Source organism: Salvelinus fontinalis, chromosome 28 (assembly GCF_029448725.1).
Source record: "Salvelinus fontinalis isolate EN_2023a chromosome 28, ASM2944872v1, whole genome shotgun sequence".
In the NCBI taxonomy this organism is placed as follows: domain Eukaryota; kingdom Metazoa; phylum Chordata; class Actinopteri; order Salmoniformes; family Salmonidae; genus Salvelinus; species Salvelinus fontinalis.
In genome coordinates, this window is record NC_074692.1 from 47,703,678 (window position 1) to 47,723,093 (window position 19,416).

The 19,416-nt window shown below is 48.0% G+C and overlaps 1 protein-coding gene across 2 annotated transcripts; it reads right to left on the reverse strand.

Moving 5' to 3' along the window:
* Window positions 1-2,189: 2,189 nt before the first annotated feature.
* fbp1a (fructose-1,6-bisphosphatase 1a) lies at window positions 2,190-18,851 on the reverse strand. 2 transcript variants are annotated; one of them, XR_008755085.1, is made up of 8 exons: window positions 18,548-18,851; window positions 15,002-15,164; window positions 14,641-14,733; window positions 12,359-12,499; window positions 12,045-12,182; window positions 10,931-11,050; window positions 6,869-7,823; window positions 2,190-6,468 (listed from the first exon to the last, which is right to left on the reverse strand). XR_008755085.1 is itself a non-coding variant. In XM_055887876.1 (7 exons), exons 1-7 carry the CDS (start codon window positions 18,715-18,717, stop codon window positions 7,623-7,625), a joined length of 1,026 nt encoding a protein of 341 aa, XP_055743851.1. In that variant the 5' UTR covers window positions 18,718-18,851; the 3' UTR covers window positions 2,190-7,622. The 2 variants fall into 2 exon arrangements, 1 of the variants encoding a protein (XP_055743851.1); XM_055887876.1 differs by having other exon boundaries at window positions 2,190-7,823.
* Window positions 18,852-19,416: the final 565 nt, after the last annotated feature.

Sequence of the window (19,416 nt, forward strand, 5' to 3'; positions counted from 1 at the left end):
CACCCACCCGTAGCACGCGCTCCAGCAGGTATATCTCACTGGTCACCATAGCAACACCCACCTGTAGCAAGCGCTCCAGCTGGTATATCTCACTGGTCACCATAGCAACACCCACCTGTAGCAAGCGCTCCAGCAGGTATATCTCACTGGTCACCATAGCAACACCCACCTGTAGCAAGCGCTCCAGCAGGTATATCTCACTGGTCACCATAGCAACACCCACCTGTAGCAAGCGCTCCAGCAGGTATATCTCACTGGTCACCATAGCAACACCCACCTGTAGCAAGCGCTCCAGCTGGCATATCTCACTGATCACCATAGCAGCACCCACCCGTAGCAAGCGCTCCAGCTGGTATATCTCACTGGTCACCATAGCAGCACCCACCCGTAGCAAGCGCTCCAGCTGGTATATCTCACTGGTCACCATAGCAACACCCACCCGTAGCAAGCGCTCCAGCTGGTATATCTCACTGGTCACCATAGCAGCACCCACCCGTAGCACGCGCTCCAGCAGGTATATCTCACTGGTCACCATAGCAACACCCACCTGTAGCAAGCGCTCCAGCTGGTATATCTCACTGGTCACCATAGCAGCACCCACCCGTAGCACGCGCTCCAGCTGGTATATCTCACTGATCACCCCCAAAGACAATTCCTCCTTTGGTCGTCTTTCTTTCCAGTTCTCTGCTGCCAATGACTGGAACGAACTGCAAAAATCTCTGAAGCTGGAGACTCATATTTCCCTCACTAGCTTTAAGCACCAGCTGTCAGAGCAGTTCATAGATCACTGCACCTGTACATAGCCCATCTGTAAAAGGCCCATCTATCTATCTACCTCATCCCCATACTGTATTTATTTATTCATCTTGCTGCTTTGCACCCCAGTATCTCTACATGCACATTTCATCTTCTGCACATCTACCGATCCAGTGTTTAATTGCTATATTGTAATTACTTCGCCACCATGGCCTATTTATTGCCTTAACTCCCTTATCTTACCTTATTTGCACTCACTGTATTTAGACTTTTTGTTTCCTTTTATTCTACTGTATTATTGACTGTATGTTTTGTTTATGTGTGTCGAATTGCTGTGCTTTATCTTCGCCAGGTTGCAGTTGTAAATGAGAACTTGTTCTCAACTGGCCTACCTGGTTAAATAAAGGTGAAATAAAATTGTAAAAATAAAAAAAATCTCCCTTACCCCTTCCGAAGAAGCTCTCCAGCGACATTTGTTTTTATTCACGTCAGCTAACGTAGCTAGCTAGCACAAAGTTGCCCGGGCAACACATCTCACTCAGACCGTGATGAACTCGCTTCGTGCTAATTACTCAAGTTCAAACCCTGTAAACTGTTGTGGGCGTGACAGAGATATTAGAGTGGTGAGAAAAGGACCAACAGACTCAGTTCAATGTAATTACTACACACATAGCCTATAATTGTATATAATTATTATTTTAAATTAGTTATTTATCCTTTCTGTGCGGCACGGTAGCGATACCGATCCGCGGCCCGGTGGTTGGGGACTGCTGCTCTAATCTGTCCTCATCTGAGGCATCATGGAAACTATTGGTCTCTGAGTTTTTTGGACCTAGAGATGTCTGAAAGGGTGTTGTGAGAATCATTGGTTTGCAGAGAAAATATCTAGTTATCACGAGACACAGTGTTATGTTGTTAGACAATCGGTGTACTGTGGGGCTGCCTATCAGTCTGGTTTATCTTTGCTGTTCATTTAAGAGCATCTGACTTCAGGGTTCATTAGCCAAACGTTGCAGATAGGAATGCCATGAAGAGAGCTGACATGATATCCTCTATAGGTCAGAGAGATGACACGATATCCTCTATAGGTCAGAGAGATGACACGATATCCTCTATAGGTCAGAGAGATGACATGATATCCTCTATAGGTCAGAGAGATGACACGATATCCTCTATAGGTCAGAGAGATGACACGATATCCTCTATAGGTCAGAGAGCTGACATGATATCCTCTATAGGTCAGAGAGATGACACGATATCCTCTATAGGTCAGAGAGATGACACGATATCCTCTATAGGTCAGAGAGATGACACGATATCCTCTATAGGTCAGAGAGCCGACATATCTCTGACCTATAGAGATGTTTGTTGTAGCATATTTCTATCTGAACGTGCCCCTGGTGTTGTGTGGTGTGGTAAAATGACATTCAACATTATGTTTGGTACACCAAGGTTTATTATTCACACGCTTCATCTTCACAAACAATATCTGTGTCAAGGCACATATCTTATGTACTGCATAGAGGTAACATTAGGTCTGTCTGACATTTAGTAGTATTGATAAATATTCATGGTGATATTTCACACACTGGTTCCCAACATGTGGTCCTGCAGGTTGTCTGCAAATTCCTTGAAAACAAAAGGAAAATGGTCTCTTCCCCTTCAGGTCCTGCTCCAGGATGGGAAGTAGTTGGTGGCTATCTTGGTTTACTTATTCTGTGGTGAGTCTTGAGGGTGTATCTTTGGTCTACAGTCTAGTGGTTGGTGTATCTTTGGTAAACAGCATGCTGATCCCGTTGAGTCTCATAAGTGATAGGGGAATGTGTGGATCTTTGGTCTCTTGGTTTACAATGGGTCTTTACATAGGGAGTGTGTACCTGTATGCTTGCCATCTCACTTGGGTGTGTGTGGTCCCTGGTTACCATTGTTGGCCTGGTGTGTGTGTTCCCTAGTTATCGGTGTTGGCCTGGTGTGTGTGGTCCCTAGTTACCATTGTTGGCCTGGTGTGTGTGGTCCCTAGTTACCGGTGTTGGCCTGGTGTGTGTGGTCCCTAGTTGCCATTGTTGGCCTGGTGTGTGGTCCCTAGTTACCATTGTTGGCCTGGTGTGTGTGGTCCCTAGTTACCATTGTTGGCCTGGTGTGTGTCTGGTCCCTAGTTACCATTGTTGGCCTGGTGTGTGTCTGGTCCCTAGTTACCATTGTTGGCCTGGTGTGTGTCTGGTCCCTAGTTACCATTGTTGGCCTGGTGTGTGTGGTCCCTAGTTACCATTGTTGGCCTGGTGTGTGTGGTCCCTAGTTACCATTGTTGGCCTGGTGTGTGTCTGGTCCCTAGTTACCATTGTTGGCCTGGTGTGTGTCTGGTCCCTAGTTACCATTGTTGGCCTGGTGTGTGTCTGGTCCCTAGTTACCATTGTTGGCCTGGTGTGTGTCTGGTCCCTAGTTACCATTGTTGGCCTGGTGTGTGTGGTCCCTAGTTACCATTGTTGGCCTGGTGTGTGTCTGGTCCCTAGTTACCATTGTTGGCCTGGTGTGTGTCTGGTCCCTAGTTACCATTGTTGGCCTGGTGTGTGTCTGGTCCCTAGTTGCCATTGTTGGCCTGGTGTGTGTCTGGTCCCTAGTTGCCATTGTTGGCCTGGTGTGTGTGTGTGGTTCCTAGTTACCATTGTTGGCCTGGTGTGTGTGTGGTCCCTAGTTACCATTGTTGGCCTGGTGTGTGTCTGGTCCCTAGTTACCATTGTTGGCCTGGTGTGTGTCTGGTCCCTAGTTACCATTGTTGGCCTGGTGTGTGTCTGGTCCCTAGTTACCATTGTTGGCCTGGTGTGTGTCTGGTCCCTAGTTACCATTGTTGGCCTGGTGTGTGTCTGGTCCCTAGTTACCATTGTTGGCCTGGTGTGTGTCTGGTCCCTAGTTACCATTGTTGGCCTGGTGTGTGTGTTCCCTAGTTATCGGTGTTGGCCTGGTGTGTGTGGTCCCTAGTTACCATTGTTGGCCTGGTGTGTGTGGTCCCTAGTTACCGGTGTTGGCCTGGTGTGTGTGGTCCCTAGTTGCCATTGTTGGCCTGGTGTGTGGTCCCTAGTTACCATTGTTGGCCTGGTGTGTGTGGTCCCTAGTTACCATTGTTGGCCTGGTGTGTGTCTGGTCCCTAGTTACCATTGTTGGCCTGGTGTGTGTGGTCCCTAGTTACCATTGTTGGCCTGGTGTGTGTGGTCCCTAGTTACCATTGTTGGCCTGGTGTGTGTCTGGTCCCTAGTTACCATTGTTGGCCTGGTGTGTGTCTGGTCCCTAGTTACCATTGTTGGCCTGGTGTGTGTCTGGTCCCTAGTTACCATTGTTGGCCTGGTGTGTGTGGTCCCTAGTTACCATTGTTGGCCTGGTGTGTGTCTGGTCCCTAGTTACCATTGTTGGCCTGGTGTGTGTCTGGTCCCTAGTTACCATTGTTGGCCTGGTGTGTGTCTGGTCCCTAGTTACCATTGTTGGCCTGGTGTGTGTCTGGTCCCTAGTTACCATTGTTGGCCTGGTGTGTGTCTGGTCCCTAGTTGCCATTGTTGGCCTGGTGTGTGTGTGTGGTTCCTAGTTACCATTGTTGGCCTGGTGTGTGTGTGGTCCCTAGTTACCATTGTTGGCCTGGTGTGTGTCTGGTCCCTAGTTACCATTGTTGGCCTGGTGTGTGTCTGGTCCCTAGTTACCATTGTTGGCCTGGTGTGTGTCTGGTCCCTAGTTACCATTGTTGGCCTGGTGTGTGTCTGGTCCCTAGTTACCATTGTTGGCCTGGTGTGTGTCTGGTCCCTAGTTACCATTGTTGGCCTGGTGTGTGTCTGGTCCCTAGTTACCATTGTTGGCCTGGTGTGTGTCTGGTCCCTAGTTACCATTGTTGGCCTGGTGTGTGTCTGGTCCCTAGTTACCATTGTTGGCCTGGTGTGTGTCTGGTCCCTAGTTACCATTGTTGGCCTGGTGTGTGTCTGGTCCCTAGTTACCATTGTTGGCCTGGTGTGTGTCTGGTCCCTAGTTACCATTGTTGGCCTGGTGTGTGTCTGGTCCCTAGTTACCATTGTTGGCCTGGTGTGTGTCTGGTCCCTAGTTACCATTGTTGGCCTGGTGTGTGTCTGGTCCCTAGTTACCATTGTTGGCCTGGTGTGTGTCTGGTCCCTAGTTACCATTGTTGGCCTGGTGTGTGTGGTCCCTAGTTACCATTGTTGGCCTGGTGTGTGTCTGGTCCCTAGTTACCATTGTTGGCCTGGTGTGTGTCTGGTCCCTAGTTACCATTGTTGGCCTGGTGTGTGTCTGGTCCCTAGTTACCATTGTTGGCCTGGTGTGTGTCTGGTCCCTAGTTGCCATTGTTGGCCTGGTGTGTGTGTGTGGTTCCTAGTTACCATTGTTGGCCTGGTGTGTGTCTGGTCCCTAGTTACCATTGTTGGCCTGGTGTGTGTCTGGTCCCTAGTTACCATTGTTGGCCTGGTGTGTGTCTGGTCCCTAGTTACCATTGTTGGCCTGGTGTGTGTCTGGTCCCTAGTTACCATTGTTGGCCTGGTGTGTGTCTGGTCCCTAGTTACCATTGTTGGCCTGGTGTGTGTCTGGTCCCTAGTTACCATTGTTGGCCTGGTGTGTGTCTGGTCCCTAGTTACCATTGTTGGCCTGGTGTGTGTCTGGTCCCTAGTTGCCATTGTTGGCCTGGTGTGTGTGTGTGTGGTTCCTAGTTACCATTGTTGGCCTGGTGTGTGTGTGGTCCCTAGTTACCATTGTTGGCCTGGTGTGTGTGTGGTCCCTAGTTACCATTGTTGGCCTGGTGTGTGTCTGGTCCCTAGTTACCATTGTTGGCCTGGTGTGTGTCTGGTCCCTAGTTACCATTGTTGGCCTGGTGTGTGTCTGGTCCCTAGTTACCATTGTTGGCCTGGTGTGTGTCTGGTCCCTAGTTACCATTGTTGGCCTGGTGTGTGTCTGGTCCCTAGTTACCATTGTTGGCCTGGTGTGTGTCTGGTCCCTAGTTACCATTGTTGGCCTGGTGTGTGTCTGGTCCCTAGTTACCATTGTTGGCCTGGTGTGTGTCTGGTCCCTAGTTACCATTGTTGGCCTGGTGTGTGTCTGGTCCCTAGTTACCATTGTTGGCCTGGTGTGTGTCTGGTCCCTAGTTACCATTGTTGGCCTGGTGTGTGTCTGGTCCCTAGTTACCATTGTTGGCCTGGTGTGTGTCTGGTCCCTAGTTACCATTGTTGGCCTGGTGTGTGTCTGGTCCCTAGTTGCCATTGTTGGCCTGGTGTGTGTGTGTGGTTCCTAGTTGCCATTGTTGGCCTGGTGTGTGTGTGTGGTTCCTAGTTACCATTGTTGGCCTGGTGTGTGTGTGTGGTTCCTAGTTACCATTGTTGGCCTGGTGTGTGTGTGTGGTTCCTAGTTACCATTGTTGACCTGGTGTGTGTGGTCCCTAGTTACCATTGTTGGCCTGGTGTGTGTGGTCCCTAGTTACCATTGTTGGCCTGGTGTGTGTGGTCCCTAGTTACCATTGTTGGCCTGGTGTGTGTGGTCCCTAGTTACCATTGTTGGCCTGGTGTGTGTGTGTGGTCCCTAGTTGCCATTGTTGGCCTGGTGTGTGTGTGTGGTCCCTAGTTGCCATTGTTGGCCTGGTGTGTGTGGTCCCTAGTTACCATTGTTGGCCTGGTGTGTGTGGTCCCTAGTTACCATTGTTGGCCTGGTGTGTGGTCCCTAGTTACCATTGTTGGCCTGGTGTGTGTGTGGTCCCTAGTTACCATTGTTGGCCTGGTGTGTGTGGTCCCTAGTTGCCATTGTTGGCCTGGTGTGTGTGGTCCCTAGTTGCCATTGTTGGCCTGGTGTGTGTCTGGTCCCTAGTTACCATTGTTGGCCTGGTGTGTGTCTGGTCCCTAGTTACCATTGTTGGCCTGGTGTGTGTCTGGTCCCTAGTTGCCATTGTTGGCCTGGTGTGTGTCTGGTCCCTAGTTGCCATTGTTGGCCTGGTGTGTGTGTGTGGTTCCTAGTTGCCATTGTTGGCCTGGTGTGTGTGTGTGGTTCCTAGTTACCATTGTTGGCCTGGTGTGTGTGTGTGGTTCCTAGTTACCATTGTTGGCCTGGTGTGTGTGTGTGGTTCCTAGTTACCATTGTTGACCTGGTGTGTGTGGTCCCTAGTTACCATTGTTGGCCTGGTGTGTGTGGTCCCTAGTTACCATTGTTGGCCTGGTGTGTGGTCCCTAGTTACCATTGTTGGCCTGGTGTGTGTGGTCCCTAGTTACCATTGTTGGCCTGGTGTGTGTGTGTGGTCCCTAGTTGCCATTGTTGGCCTGGTGTGTGTGTGTGGTCCCTAGTTGCCATTGTTGGCCTGGTGTGTGTGGTCCCTAGTTACCATTGTTGGCCTGGTGTGTGGTCCCTAGTTACCATTGTTGGCCTGGTGTGTGTGTGGTCCCTAGTTGCCATTGTTGGCCTGGTGTGTGTGGTCCCTAGTTACCATTGTTGGCCTGGTGTGTGTGGTCCCTAGTTACCATTGTTGGCCTGGTGTGTGTGGTCCCTAGTTACCATTGTTGGCCTGGTGTGTGTGGTCCCTAGTTACCATTGTTGGCCTGGTGTGTGTGGGGTCCCTAGTTACCATTGTTGGCCTGGTGTGTGGGGTCCCTAGTTACCATTGTTGGCCTGGTGTGTGGGGTCCCTAGTTATCATTGTTGGCCTGGTGTGTGGGGTCCCTAGTTACCATTGTTGGCCTGGTGTGTGGGGTCCCTAGTTACCATTGTTGGCCTGGTGTGTGTATGTGGTCCCTAGTTACCATTGTTGGCCTGGTGTGTGTGTGTGGTCCCTAGTTGACATTGTTGGCCTGGTGTGTGTGTGTGGTCCCTAGTTGACATTGTTGGCCTGGTGTGTGTGTGTGGTCCCTAGTTGACATTGTTGGCATGGTGTTTTTGGTATATATCCAGGTACTCCTGGACGTCGCTAGGTGACCCCAGCACCACGGGAACTCTCTGGTGGATGTCGATTGGCTGGATGTCCAGGACGTTCTGACTTCCTGTGGTTGCCATACCGCCCGCCTGCTCGATGATGAACGCCATGGGGTTACACTCGTACAGCAGACGCAGCTGGAACACAGAGAACACAGAATATTACAGAATATCTTCCCCGATAATGAGTTACACCCCCTTTTTCCCCTTAGAACAGCCTCAATTTGTCAAGGTGTCAAAAGCGTTCCACTGGGATGCTGGTCCACTGGGATGCTGGTCCACTGGGATGCTGGTCCACTGGGATGCTGGTCCACTGGGATGCTGGTCCACTGGGATGCTGGTCCACTGGGATGCTGGTCCACTGGGATGCTGGTCCACTGGGATGCTGTTCCATGTTGGCAGTTCCACCATACAGGTTGCAAAATAGTTGGGAGATTTTTGATGTACCGATTCCATGCCACGTTTTATGAACTGATACACAAAACACCAGATTCAAAACGTCAACTTCCATTTGAAATGATTATACAAAAATCTTGCAACCAATTGAATGTTTTGTATATATGATGGATACAACCATCCCAGCTCTGTAGATTTTGCTCCGAAGAGAATGATTCGTTCGCTTGTTTTTGGTTCTGTCCTCATGTGACTTGTTTTTGGTCACAGGTTCAGGAATGGCTGAAGAATTGAAACATTTACCTGGAGCCAACTCTCCAAATAGCCTGCTAGGTGATTAGAAAAGCCATAGTCAATCGTTTAATAATACTCAGTAAAAATGTTCATCCTTAACATTTACAATCTCCATGAGAATAGAAAGATTCACAACTTTTGTGAAACATCACAGTACAGCGGAAGAATATGGCAGCTAGAAATCAAACTGGATGGTGTTCAGAGATAGATGGGAGGGGTTGAGGAGAGCTGAAGGATGGTGATAGGAGATAGATGGGAGGGGTTGAGGGGAGCTGAAGGATGGGAGGGGTTGGGGGGAGCTGAAGGATGGTGATAGGAGATAGATGGGAGGGGTTGAGGGGAGCTGAAGGATGGGAGGGGTTGAGGGGAGCTGAAGGATGGGAGGGGTTGGGGGGAGCTGAAGGATGGGACTGGATGGTGTTCAGAGAAAGATGGGAGGGGTTGAGGGAAGCTGAAGGATGGGACTGGATGGTGTTCAGAGATAGATGGGAGGGGTTGAGGGAAGCTGAAGGATGGGACTGGATGGTGTTCAGAGATAGATGGGAGGGGTTGAGGGGAGCTGAAGGATGGGACTGGATGGTGTTAGGAGATAGATGGGAGGGGTTGAGGGGAGCTGAAGGATGGGACTGGATGGTGTTAGGAGATAGATGGGAGGGGTTGAGGGGAGCTGAAGGATGGGACTGGATGGTGTTCAGAGATAGATGGGAGGGGTTGAGGGGAGCTGAAGGATGGGACTGGATGGTGTTCAGAGATAGATGGGAGGGGTTGAGGGGAGCTGAAGGATGGGACTGGATGGTGTTCAGAGATAGATGGGAGGGGTTGAGGGGAGCTGAAGGATGGGACTGGATGGTGTTCAGAGATAGATGGGAGGGGTTGAGGGGAGCTGAAGGATGGGACTGGATGGTGGTCAGAGATAGATGGGAGGGGTTGAGGGGAGCTGATGGACGGGATTGGATGGTGTTCAGAGATAGATGGGAGGGGTTGAGGGGAGCTGAAGGACGGGACTGGATGGTGTTCAGAGATAGATGGGAGGGGTTGAGGGGAGCTGAAGGACGGGACTGGATGGTGTTCAGAGATAGATGGGAGGGGTTGAGGGGAGCTGAAGGACGGGACTGGATGGTGTTCAGAGATAGATGGGAGGGGTTGAGGGGAGCTGAAGGATGGGACTGGATGGTGTTCAGAGATAGATGGGAGGGGTTGAGGGGAGCTGAAGGATGGGACTGGATGGTGGTCAGAGATAGATGGGAGGGGTTGAGGGGAGCTGAAGGATGGGACTGGATGGTGTTCAGAGATAGATGGGAGGGGTTGAGGGGAGCTGAAGGATGGGACTGGATGGTGGTCAGAGATAGATGGGAGGGGTTGAGGGGAGCTGAAGGATGGGACTGGATGGTGGTCAGAGATAGATGGGAGGGGTTGAGGGGAGCTGAAGGATGGGACTAAAAACAAACAAAAGATAACTATTGTAAAATATACTGTGCCTGTAAAATGTATACACACACAAACAAAAACACCATGCAATGATATTACTGATTACAGTTCATATAAGGAAATCAAATACATTCATTAGGCCCTAATCTATGAATTTCACATGACTGGGCAGGGGCACAACCAAACTCAGAGTTCGTTTTTCCCCTAACAAAAGGGCTTGAATACTCCTCAGTTTAGTCAGCTGTCCAGATGATCCAGCACGTGAAGAAGCCAGATGTGGAAGTCCTGGGCTGGCGTGGTTACACGTGGTCTGCGGTTGTGAGGCCGGTTGGATACACTGCCAAATTCTCTAAAATGATGTTGGAGGCGGCTTATGGTAGAGAAATGCACATTCAATTCTCTGGCGGATATTCCTGCAGTCAGCATGCCAATTGCATGCTTCCTCAAAACTGGACATCTGTGGCATTGTGTTGTGTGACAAAACTGCACATTTTAGAGTTGCCTTTTAATTGTCCCCAGCACAAGGTGCACCTGTGTTATGATCATGCTGCTTAATCAGCTTCTTGATATGCCACACCTGTCAGGTGGATGGATTATCTTGGCAAAGGAGAAATGCTCACTAACAGGGATAGAAACAAATTTGTGCACAAAATATGAGAGAAATAAGTGTGTTGTGGAACATTTCTGGGATCATTTTGTTTCAGCTCATGAAACCAACACCATACGTGTTGCGTTTAGTTTTTTGTTCTGTTATAAACAGGAAGTAGAAGCCAGGAGGAAGTAGAAGTGTTGTATAAACAGGAAGTAGAAGCCCAAGTGTTGTTATCCATTAGTTTACTCCAGTTAGGGGAGGGGTGGTCGGGTTAGGGGCCAATAATGAGGAAAATATATTTTTTCAACAGAACCACAACCTCAACTGTTCTGAAGACATCACCGTTGTGACAAGAGGAGATGACACCACCTCAGTTTCCTATTTCCCCAGAAATAACTCTTCTGCTTTAAGCAACGGAGGAGATGAACACATTGTGCCCCTCCACATTAGGAAACTAAACGAGCCAGGACACAAAGCTACAACACAATGAGAACATGACCCATCTTTCCCTTAGAGAGGGTTATAGGTCAGGGCCCACCTTTCCCTTGGGGCTCTTGACGTTAGCAGGGTAGAGGAAGATTCCTCCGTAGACCAGGGTCCTGTGGACGTCTGCTACCATAGAACCCACATAGCGGGCACCGTACGGGGCACTGCCATCCTGAGACACAGAGTAAGGGTTAGCCCCTGAACCACAAACACAGTTACACTGTCTAAGTAGTTAGCCCATAACAGGGGGACATTTCACCATTGTAGCTGTTCTGTATACTGCCAGTTTAGATGTTTATGAGAAAATAATCTCAAGTAAGGAACTACTTTGGCTAAACGCAACCCTAACCTCGGAACTACTTTGTGTGCCTGTACCTCGGGGGGGAACTACTTTGTGTGCCTGTACCTCGGGGGGGAACTACTTTGTGTGCCTGTACCTCGGGGGGGAACTACTTTGTGTGCCTGTACCTCGGGGGGGAACTACTTTGTGTGCCTGTACCTCGGGGGGGAACTACTTTGTGTGCCTGTACCTCGGGGGGGAACTACTTTGTGTGCCTGTACCTCGGGGGGGAACTACTTTGTGTGCCTGTACCTCGGGGGGGAACTACTTTGTGTGCCTGTACCTCGGGGGGGAACTACTTTGTGTGCCTGTACCTCGGGGGGGAACTACTTTGTGTGCCTGTACCTCGGGGGGGAACTACTTTGTGTGCCTGTACCTCGGGGGGGAACTACTTTGTGTGCCTGTACCTCGGGGGGGAACTACTTTGTGTGCCTGTACCTCGGGGGGGAACTACTTTGTGTGCCTGTACCTCGGGGGGGAACTACTGTGTGTGCCTGTACCTCGGGGGGGAACTACTGTGTGTGCCTGTACCTCGGGGAACTTCTTTGTGTGCCTGTACCTCGGGGGGGAACTACTGTGTGTGCCTGTACCTCGGGGAACTTCTTTGTGTGCCTGTACCTCGGGGGGGAACTACTGTGTGTGCCTGTACCTCGGGGGGGAACTACTGTGTGGGCCTGTACCTCGGGGGGGAACTACTTTGTGTGCCTGTACCTCGGGGAACTTCTTTGTGTGCCTGTACCTCGGGGAACTTCTTTGTGTGCCTGTACCTCGGGGGGAAACTACTGTGTGGGCCTGTACCTCGGGGAACTACTATGTGTGCCTGTACCTCGGGGAACTTCTTCTTTTGCAGGTACTCCGTGACAGCGGGGTCAAAGTATTTGGCGTATCCTTCATTCAGACTGTAGATATTCCCTTTCGGTTTGATCTTTAGATCTCTGTCCACCAGAATGAATTCACCTATGGCCTGACAGAGATATATACATAAACATGAATGATCCTATCAGCAGACAGAGACAGATACATAAACTTGAACGGCAGGTCCAGTAAGAGTTATAACAGCTGCAGTGATGTGGGTAGAGGACGGTACTCAAGGGGACAAGCAGTAGTTGACTTCCTGCCCGGGAGTGGGTGTGTACTGACCGGGTCCAACATGAAGCAGTTGACCCCCTGCCCCGTGGACAGTACCATCATGGTGGCACTGCCATAGAGGGCGTATCCGGCGGCAACGATGTTCCTACCGGGCTGCAGCGCGTCGTTCTCACACGGGTCATCCTCTGTCGTCTGGAAGACACACCAGACAATTGGTTGATTGATTTGATCATTCAAATTTGTTTTTGTAAGAAACAGGATGCCAAGCCTTTGGAATTACCTGGATTTATGCATAAATTGGTCATACAGTTTGATCTGATCTTCATTTAGGTCACAACAATAGACAAACACAGTCTGCTTAAACTAATAACACAAACAATTATACGTTTTCATGTCTTTATTGAACACACCGTGTAAACATTCCCAGTGCAGGGTGGGAGAAGTATGTGAACCCTTGGATTTAATAACAGGTTGATCCTCCTTTGGCAGAAATAACCTCAACCAAACGTTTTCTGTAGTTGTGGATCAGACCTGCACAGCGGTCAGGAGGAATTTTGGACCATTCCTCTTTACAAAACTGTTTCAGTTCAGCAATATTCTTGGGATGTCTGGTGTGAACCGCTCTGCTGAGGTCATGCCACAGCGTCTCAATCGGGTCGAGGTCAGGACTCTGACCGGGCCACTCCAGAAGGTTGAGGTCAGGACTCTGACCGGGCCACTCCAGAAGGTTGAGGTCAGGACTCTGACCGGGCCACTCCAGAAGGTTGAGGTCAGGACTCTGACTGGGCCACTCCAGAAGGTTGAGGTCAGGACTCTGACTGGGCCACTCCAGAAGGTTGAGGTCAGGACTCTGACTGGGCCACTCCAGAAGGTTGAGGTCAGGACTCTGACTGGGCCACTCCAGAAGGTTGAGGTCAGGACTCTGACTGGGCCACTCCAGAAGGTTGAGGTCAGGACTCTGACTGGGCCACTCCAGAAGGTTGAGGTCAGGACTCTGACTGGGTCACTCCAGAAGGTTGAGGTCAGGACTCTGACTGGGCCACTCCAGAAGGCTGAAGCCATTCTGTAGTTGATTTACTTCTGTGTTTTGGGTCGTTGTCCTGTTGCATCACCCAACTTCTGTTGAGCTTCAATTGGCGGACAGATAGCCTTACATTCTCCTACAAAATGTCTTGATAAACTTGGGAATCCATTTTTTCTTCGATGATAGCAAGCTGTCCAGGTCCTGAGGCAGGAAAGCAGCCCCAAACCATGATTCTCCCTCCACCAGACTTTACAGTTGGGATGAGGTTTTGATGTTGGTGTGCTGTGCCTTTTTTTCTCCACACACAGTGTTGTGTGTTCCTTCCAAACAACTCAACTGTAGTTTCATCTGTCCACAGGATATCCTGCCAGTAGCGCTGTGGAACATCCAGATGCTCTTTTGCAAACTTCAGATGTGCAGAAAAGTTTTTATTGGACAGCAGTGGCTTCTTCCATGGTGTCCTCCCATGAACACCATTCTTGTTTAGTGTTTTACGTATCGTAGACTCGTCAGAGATGTTAGCATGTTCCAGAGATTTCTGTAAGTCTTTAGCTGAGACTAAGATTCTTCTTAACCTCATTGAGCGTTCGGCGCTGTGCTCTTGCAGTCATCTTTGCAGGACAGCCACTGATAGGGAGAGTAGCAACAGTGCTGAACTTTCTCCATTTATAGACAATTTGTCTTACTGTGGACTGATGAACATCAAGGCTTTTAGAGATACTTTTGTAATCCTTTCCAGCTCTATGCAAGTCAACAATTCTTAATCTTAGGTCTTCTGAGATCTCTTTTGTTCGAGGCAGGGTTCACATCAGGCAATGCTTCTTGTGAATAGCAAACTAACATTTTGTGAGTGTTTTTTTATAGGGCAAGGCAGCTCTAATCAACATCTCCAATCTCATCTCACTGATTGGACTCCAGGTTAGTTGACACCTGACTCAAATTATCTTTTGGAGAAGTCATTAACCTAGGGGTTCACATACTTTTTCCAACCTACACAATGATTAAATATATAATTTCTGTGTTATTAGTTTAAGCAGACTGTGTTTGTCTATTGTTGTGACTTAGATGAAGATCAGATACCATTTAATGACCAATTTATGCAGAAATCCAGGTAATTCCAAAGGGTTCACATACTGTTTCTCGCCGCTGTATAAGCTAAATACATCAGGTCTCAATGAAGCACTTTATAGAACACATACATACATATAAACCCAGCCTGGTCAAACACACTGATCGCTGGGTTCACCATCTGTTTGGCTAAAAACAACGTGAGATATGGCTCCCGTAGAGAAACCTATAGACTACAGACCTTTCTAAAGACGGCGAAGATGGTGCCGATGGAAGCCAAGCAGTCGATGTTGGAGGAACCATCCAGAGGGTCAAAGCAAACAATGTATTTACCCTGGAGGAGACCAGAGAAAAATAATAATTTGTATTATGTTCGTCAGTGCAGGGATAGTCCACATTTTGGTTCTATCTGGTGGGTCCCCCCCCCCCTCTGCTCTAAACAGAAATGCTGCCAGAATGTTAAAACCTTTTTGGTCCAATAACTATCCTTCGTCTGGTTCTACTATCGTCCCTCTGACACCAGGACGACAACAGCGTTACCTGTCTATCTGGTTCTACTATGATGGCTGTGTCATCCTCCTCTGACACCAGGCGTTAGTTACCTGTCTGTCTGGTTCTACTATGATGGCTGTGTCATCCTCCTCTGACACCAGGACACAGGATGTGAAGGAGGATTTGATCATGTTGATAACCAGGTTGTTAGACAGGATGTCCAGCTTCTTCACCTGGTCCCCCGTCACATTGGTGCTGCCTGCTATGCCATACCTGGGAAGACGAGGAGACACAGTTAGTACTATAGGTCGACCGATTAATTAGGGCCGATTTCAAGTTATAACAATCAGATTTTTTTTTTTACCAAGGCAAGTCAGTTAAGAACAAATTCTTATTTTCAATGACGGTCTAGGAACGATGGGTTAACTGCCTTGTTCAGGGGAAGAACGACAGATTTTTACCTTGTCAGCTCGGGGATTCAATCTTGCAACCTTAAGGTTAATTAGTCCAACGCTCTAACCACCTGCCTCTCATTGCACTCCACGAGGAGCCCGCCTGTTACGCGAATGCAGTAAGAAGCCGAGGTAAGTTGCTAGCTAGCATTAAACTTATAAAAAACAAATCAATCATAATCACTAGTTATAACTCCACATGGTTGATGATATTACTAGTTTATCTAGCGTGTCCTGTGTTGCATATAATCGATGCGGTGCGCATTTGTGAAAAAGTACTGTCGTTGCTCCAACGTGTACCTAACCATAAACATCAATGCCTTTCTTAAAATCAATACACAAGTATATATTATTAAACCTGCATATTTAGCTAAAAGAAATCCAGGTTAGCAGGCAATATTAACCAGGTGAATTTGTGCCACTTCTCTTGCGTTCATTGCACGCAGAGTTGTTGTGCAATGAAACAGGAATATTTAGACTTATGGATGCCACCCGTTAGATAAAATACGGAACGGTTCCGTATTTCACTGCAAGAATAAACGTCTTGTTTTTGACCTACCGGGTGGCGCAGTGGTCTAGGGCACTGCATCGCAGTGCTAACTGCGCCACCAGAGTCTCTGGGTTCACGCCCAGGCTGGGCTGGGTTCGCGCCCAGGCTCTGTCGCAGCCGGCCGCAACCGGGAGGTCCGTGGGGCGACGCACAATTGGCATGGCGTTGTCCGGGTTAGGGAGGGTTTGGCCGGGAGGGATATCCTTGTCTCAGTATGTAAAATGTAATAAAATATATGCACTCTACTGGCTTTTTTTGTCCTCCAATAATCGGTATTGGTGTTGAAAATCAGAATCAGTCGACCTCTAGTTAGTACTAACTACCCATCTCATTGGTGCTGCCTGCTATGCCATACCTGTCAACCAGGGGAGAGGAGACAGAACCTTGCGAAGCTTGTGGAAGGCTACCTGAAACGTTTGACCGAAGTTAAACAATTTAAAGGCAATGCTACCAAATACTAATTGAGTGTATGTAAACTTATCACCACTGGGAATGTGATGAAATAAATAAATAAATAATTCTCTACTATTATTCTGACATTTCACATTCTAATAATAAAGTGGGGATCCTAACTGACCTAAAACAGGGAATTCTTACTAGGATTAAATATCAGGAATTGTGAAACATTTCAGCTCAGTTTATTTGGCTAAGGTGTATGTAAACTTCTGACTTCAACTGTACGTCTCTCTAATGAGAAACAGATTAGTCCTGTCTGTTGATGGGTGTGCTGGTTTTAGTTGACCAATGCTCTTTCACAAAAACAACTCCACATTACCACATGTAAAGATAACCAAATATGTGCCAAGCAAGTGTGATACTGCAATTTTGAAATGAGGAAGTGAGTGTGATTGTGTAAAAAACACTGTCCTTCTCTCAGCACATATCAAAGCTGCAGGCTACAGTTCAATCTAGACTTGGTTCCTGTATCGTAAATCGCTCCTCTTTCACCCCAGCGGCCAAACTAACCCTGATTCAGATGACCATCCTACCCATGCTAGATTACAGAGACATCATTTATAGATCGGCAGGTAAGGGTGCTCACGAGCGGCTAGATGTTCTTTACCATTCGACCATCAGATTTGCCACCAATGTTCCTTATAGGACACATCACTGCACTCTATACTCCTCTGTAAACTGGTCATCTCTGTATACCCGTCGCAAGACCCACTGGTTGATGCTTATTTATAAAACACTCTTAGGCCTCACTCCCCCCTTTCTGAGATATCTACTGCAGCCCTCATCCTCCACATACAACACCTGTTCTGCCAGTCACATTATGTTAAAGTTACCCAACCACGTGTTTGATACCATTCAAATTCGCTTTATTGGCATGACGTAACAATGTACATATTGCCAAAGCTTACTTTGGATATTTACAATATTAACATAATTAAAATAATCATCAATTTTGTCAACGGGACAACAGTAACAACAATAACCAAGGTTCAAAATAACCATACATTCAACAATAACAATAAGCATAGAGTAGAGGACATGTGCAGGTTGATTGGTCTGTCAGACACTGTCCCTCAACTTATGGCAGGCAGCAATGTAGTGCGCTGCCAACCCACAGCTCTCTGCATCCTTGAATAAGGGATTCAAATTTGTGGAAAAGACAATAATTGTTCTATATTTTTGACATTTTGTCAGGAAATGCAGCTCCGTCTCAGGTTCTGCTGTGGTGCAGTGGTTGCACAGCCTTTCCTCTACAGGGAGCCAGGTTTTCCTGTGTCTACCCTTCTCTATGGCAAGGCTGTGCTCACTGAGCCTGTACTTTGTCAAGGTTTTTCTAAGGTTTTGATCAGTAACCATAGTCAAATAGTTAGCCACGGTGTTCTGTCGATTTAGGGCCAGATAGCACTGCATTTTGCTTTGTTTCCCAATAAGCAATATAGTTTTGTTTTGACTGTGTTGTAATTTGGTTTATTCTGATTGAATGTATGTTCTGGTCCTGAGGCTTCAGTGTGTTAGTAGAACAGGTTTGTGAACTCAGCCCCAGGACCAGCGGGATGAGGGGACTCTTTTCTTTGCTCAGCTCTTGGCATTGCAGGGCTTGGTAATGATATGAGAGGGGGTCACTGTATTTTAGATGTTAACAAAACTGAATGACTCTTTTTTTAGTTTGTATTATTAGTGGATATTGGCCTAATTCTGACCTGCATACATTGATTGCAGTTTTCCTCTGGACATGTAGGATACTTTTACAGAACTCTGCGTGCAGGGTTTAAATGGGGTGTTTGTCCCATTGGGTGAAATCTTGTTTTGCAAGTTGACCCCACACTTCGCTGCCATTATTAAGTGCAATTGGTTCAATGACACAACAGTTCGTTTCAGACAAATTTCAATAGGTATTTCAACTTGAATGGCGGTCTGTCTGTCTCATTCAACTGATTCTGTTCCAGCCATTCCCAGGAGCCCGTCCTCCCACCAACCTCCTTACATATTACATCTGAAACGTTCAGTGTGTAAATTGTGTAAAAAACAGGCCTAGGACATTAGCCTACTAATATATCTGTAAACAAATTGCTACTTGTACAATGACTTGTTGAACAACAAACTTTCTCGGTCTCTTGTCTCTCTCTCCAATGAGAGATAGACAGACAAGCACTATTTTGTTGAACGCATGCTTGTTAAATGTGATGATAATTACTTACAAGTTGGCGATGCCAGCTTTCCTCACCGCTGTGGAGATGGCTTTGACGGCCGTGCACATCGAGTTGAGCAGGGTAGTGAGCTCCCCTGTCCCCTTCGCTTTCCTCCCTTCCTCCAGCACAAACCGGGTTAAAGTCACCACGTTGGTATCAAAAGAGCCTCGGTCAGACATGACTGCAAAGATCGTAGAGAGCGGCGGGCCAGAAGAGTCCTGAATGAAAATGTTGACTACAAATCAAACAATGAACTGCCTGACTGTTAACACGGAACTTGGAGATGAGAGAGGGTAGTGAAGACAGGACAGCCAATCTGAAGTGAAAGCGCACAGGGAAAGAGGAGTGGCCGGCCGGGTGGAACCAATAGGTAATTCGATTATGCTGAGCCGTGGAGCACCGGTCTATGGCCCGTGACAAAAACGGGCAAAAGCGGTACGCCTCTTCTTCTTCTGTAGGGTTTATCGTGGTTGGCATCTAACACTAGTGCATTACCGCCACCTACTGAAACCCCTCTCCCACTGACAAAAATGACCTATAGTGGTATAAAGAGGGGTTCCTGCAACACATGCACCTTCTCGGTGGAAAACAGAGCGTCCTTTGTAGAGGACAATGCCGTCTGTAACCAACAATGGACTGAACTGACACTGTAGCTAGAATGGGAGGGTAAATAATAGACTCTCTCATGCCTGAAATCAAGTTGAAGCTGAGTGAATGCACAGTGTGCGCGCTTTGTCACAAAGTTGGAAGCACAGAATCATCTAGAATGTCATTGTATGCTGTAGCGTTAAGATGTCCCTTCACTGGAACTAAGGGGTCTGAACCATGAAAAACAGCCCCAGACCATTATTCCTCCTCCACCAAACTTTACAGTTGGC

Bases quoted from the DNA above. Each gene is read 5' to 3' on its own strand.
- fbp1a (XM_055887876.1), bottom strand. From the start codon at position 18,717: ATGTCTGACCGAGGCTCTTTTGATACCAACGTGGTGACTTTAACCCGG. The intron at 15,165-18,547 runs GTAAGTAATTAT...TCGTCTTCCCAG, and splicing joins AAAGCTGGCATCGCCAACTT to GTATGGCATAGCAGGCAGCA. The intron at 14,734-15,001 runs GTAACTAACGCC...GGTCTCCTCCAG, and splicing joins TAGTAGAACCAGACAGACAG to GGTAAATACATTGTTTGCTT.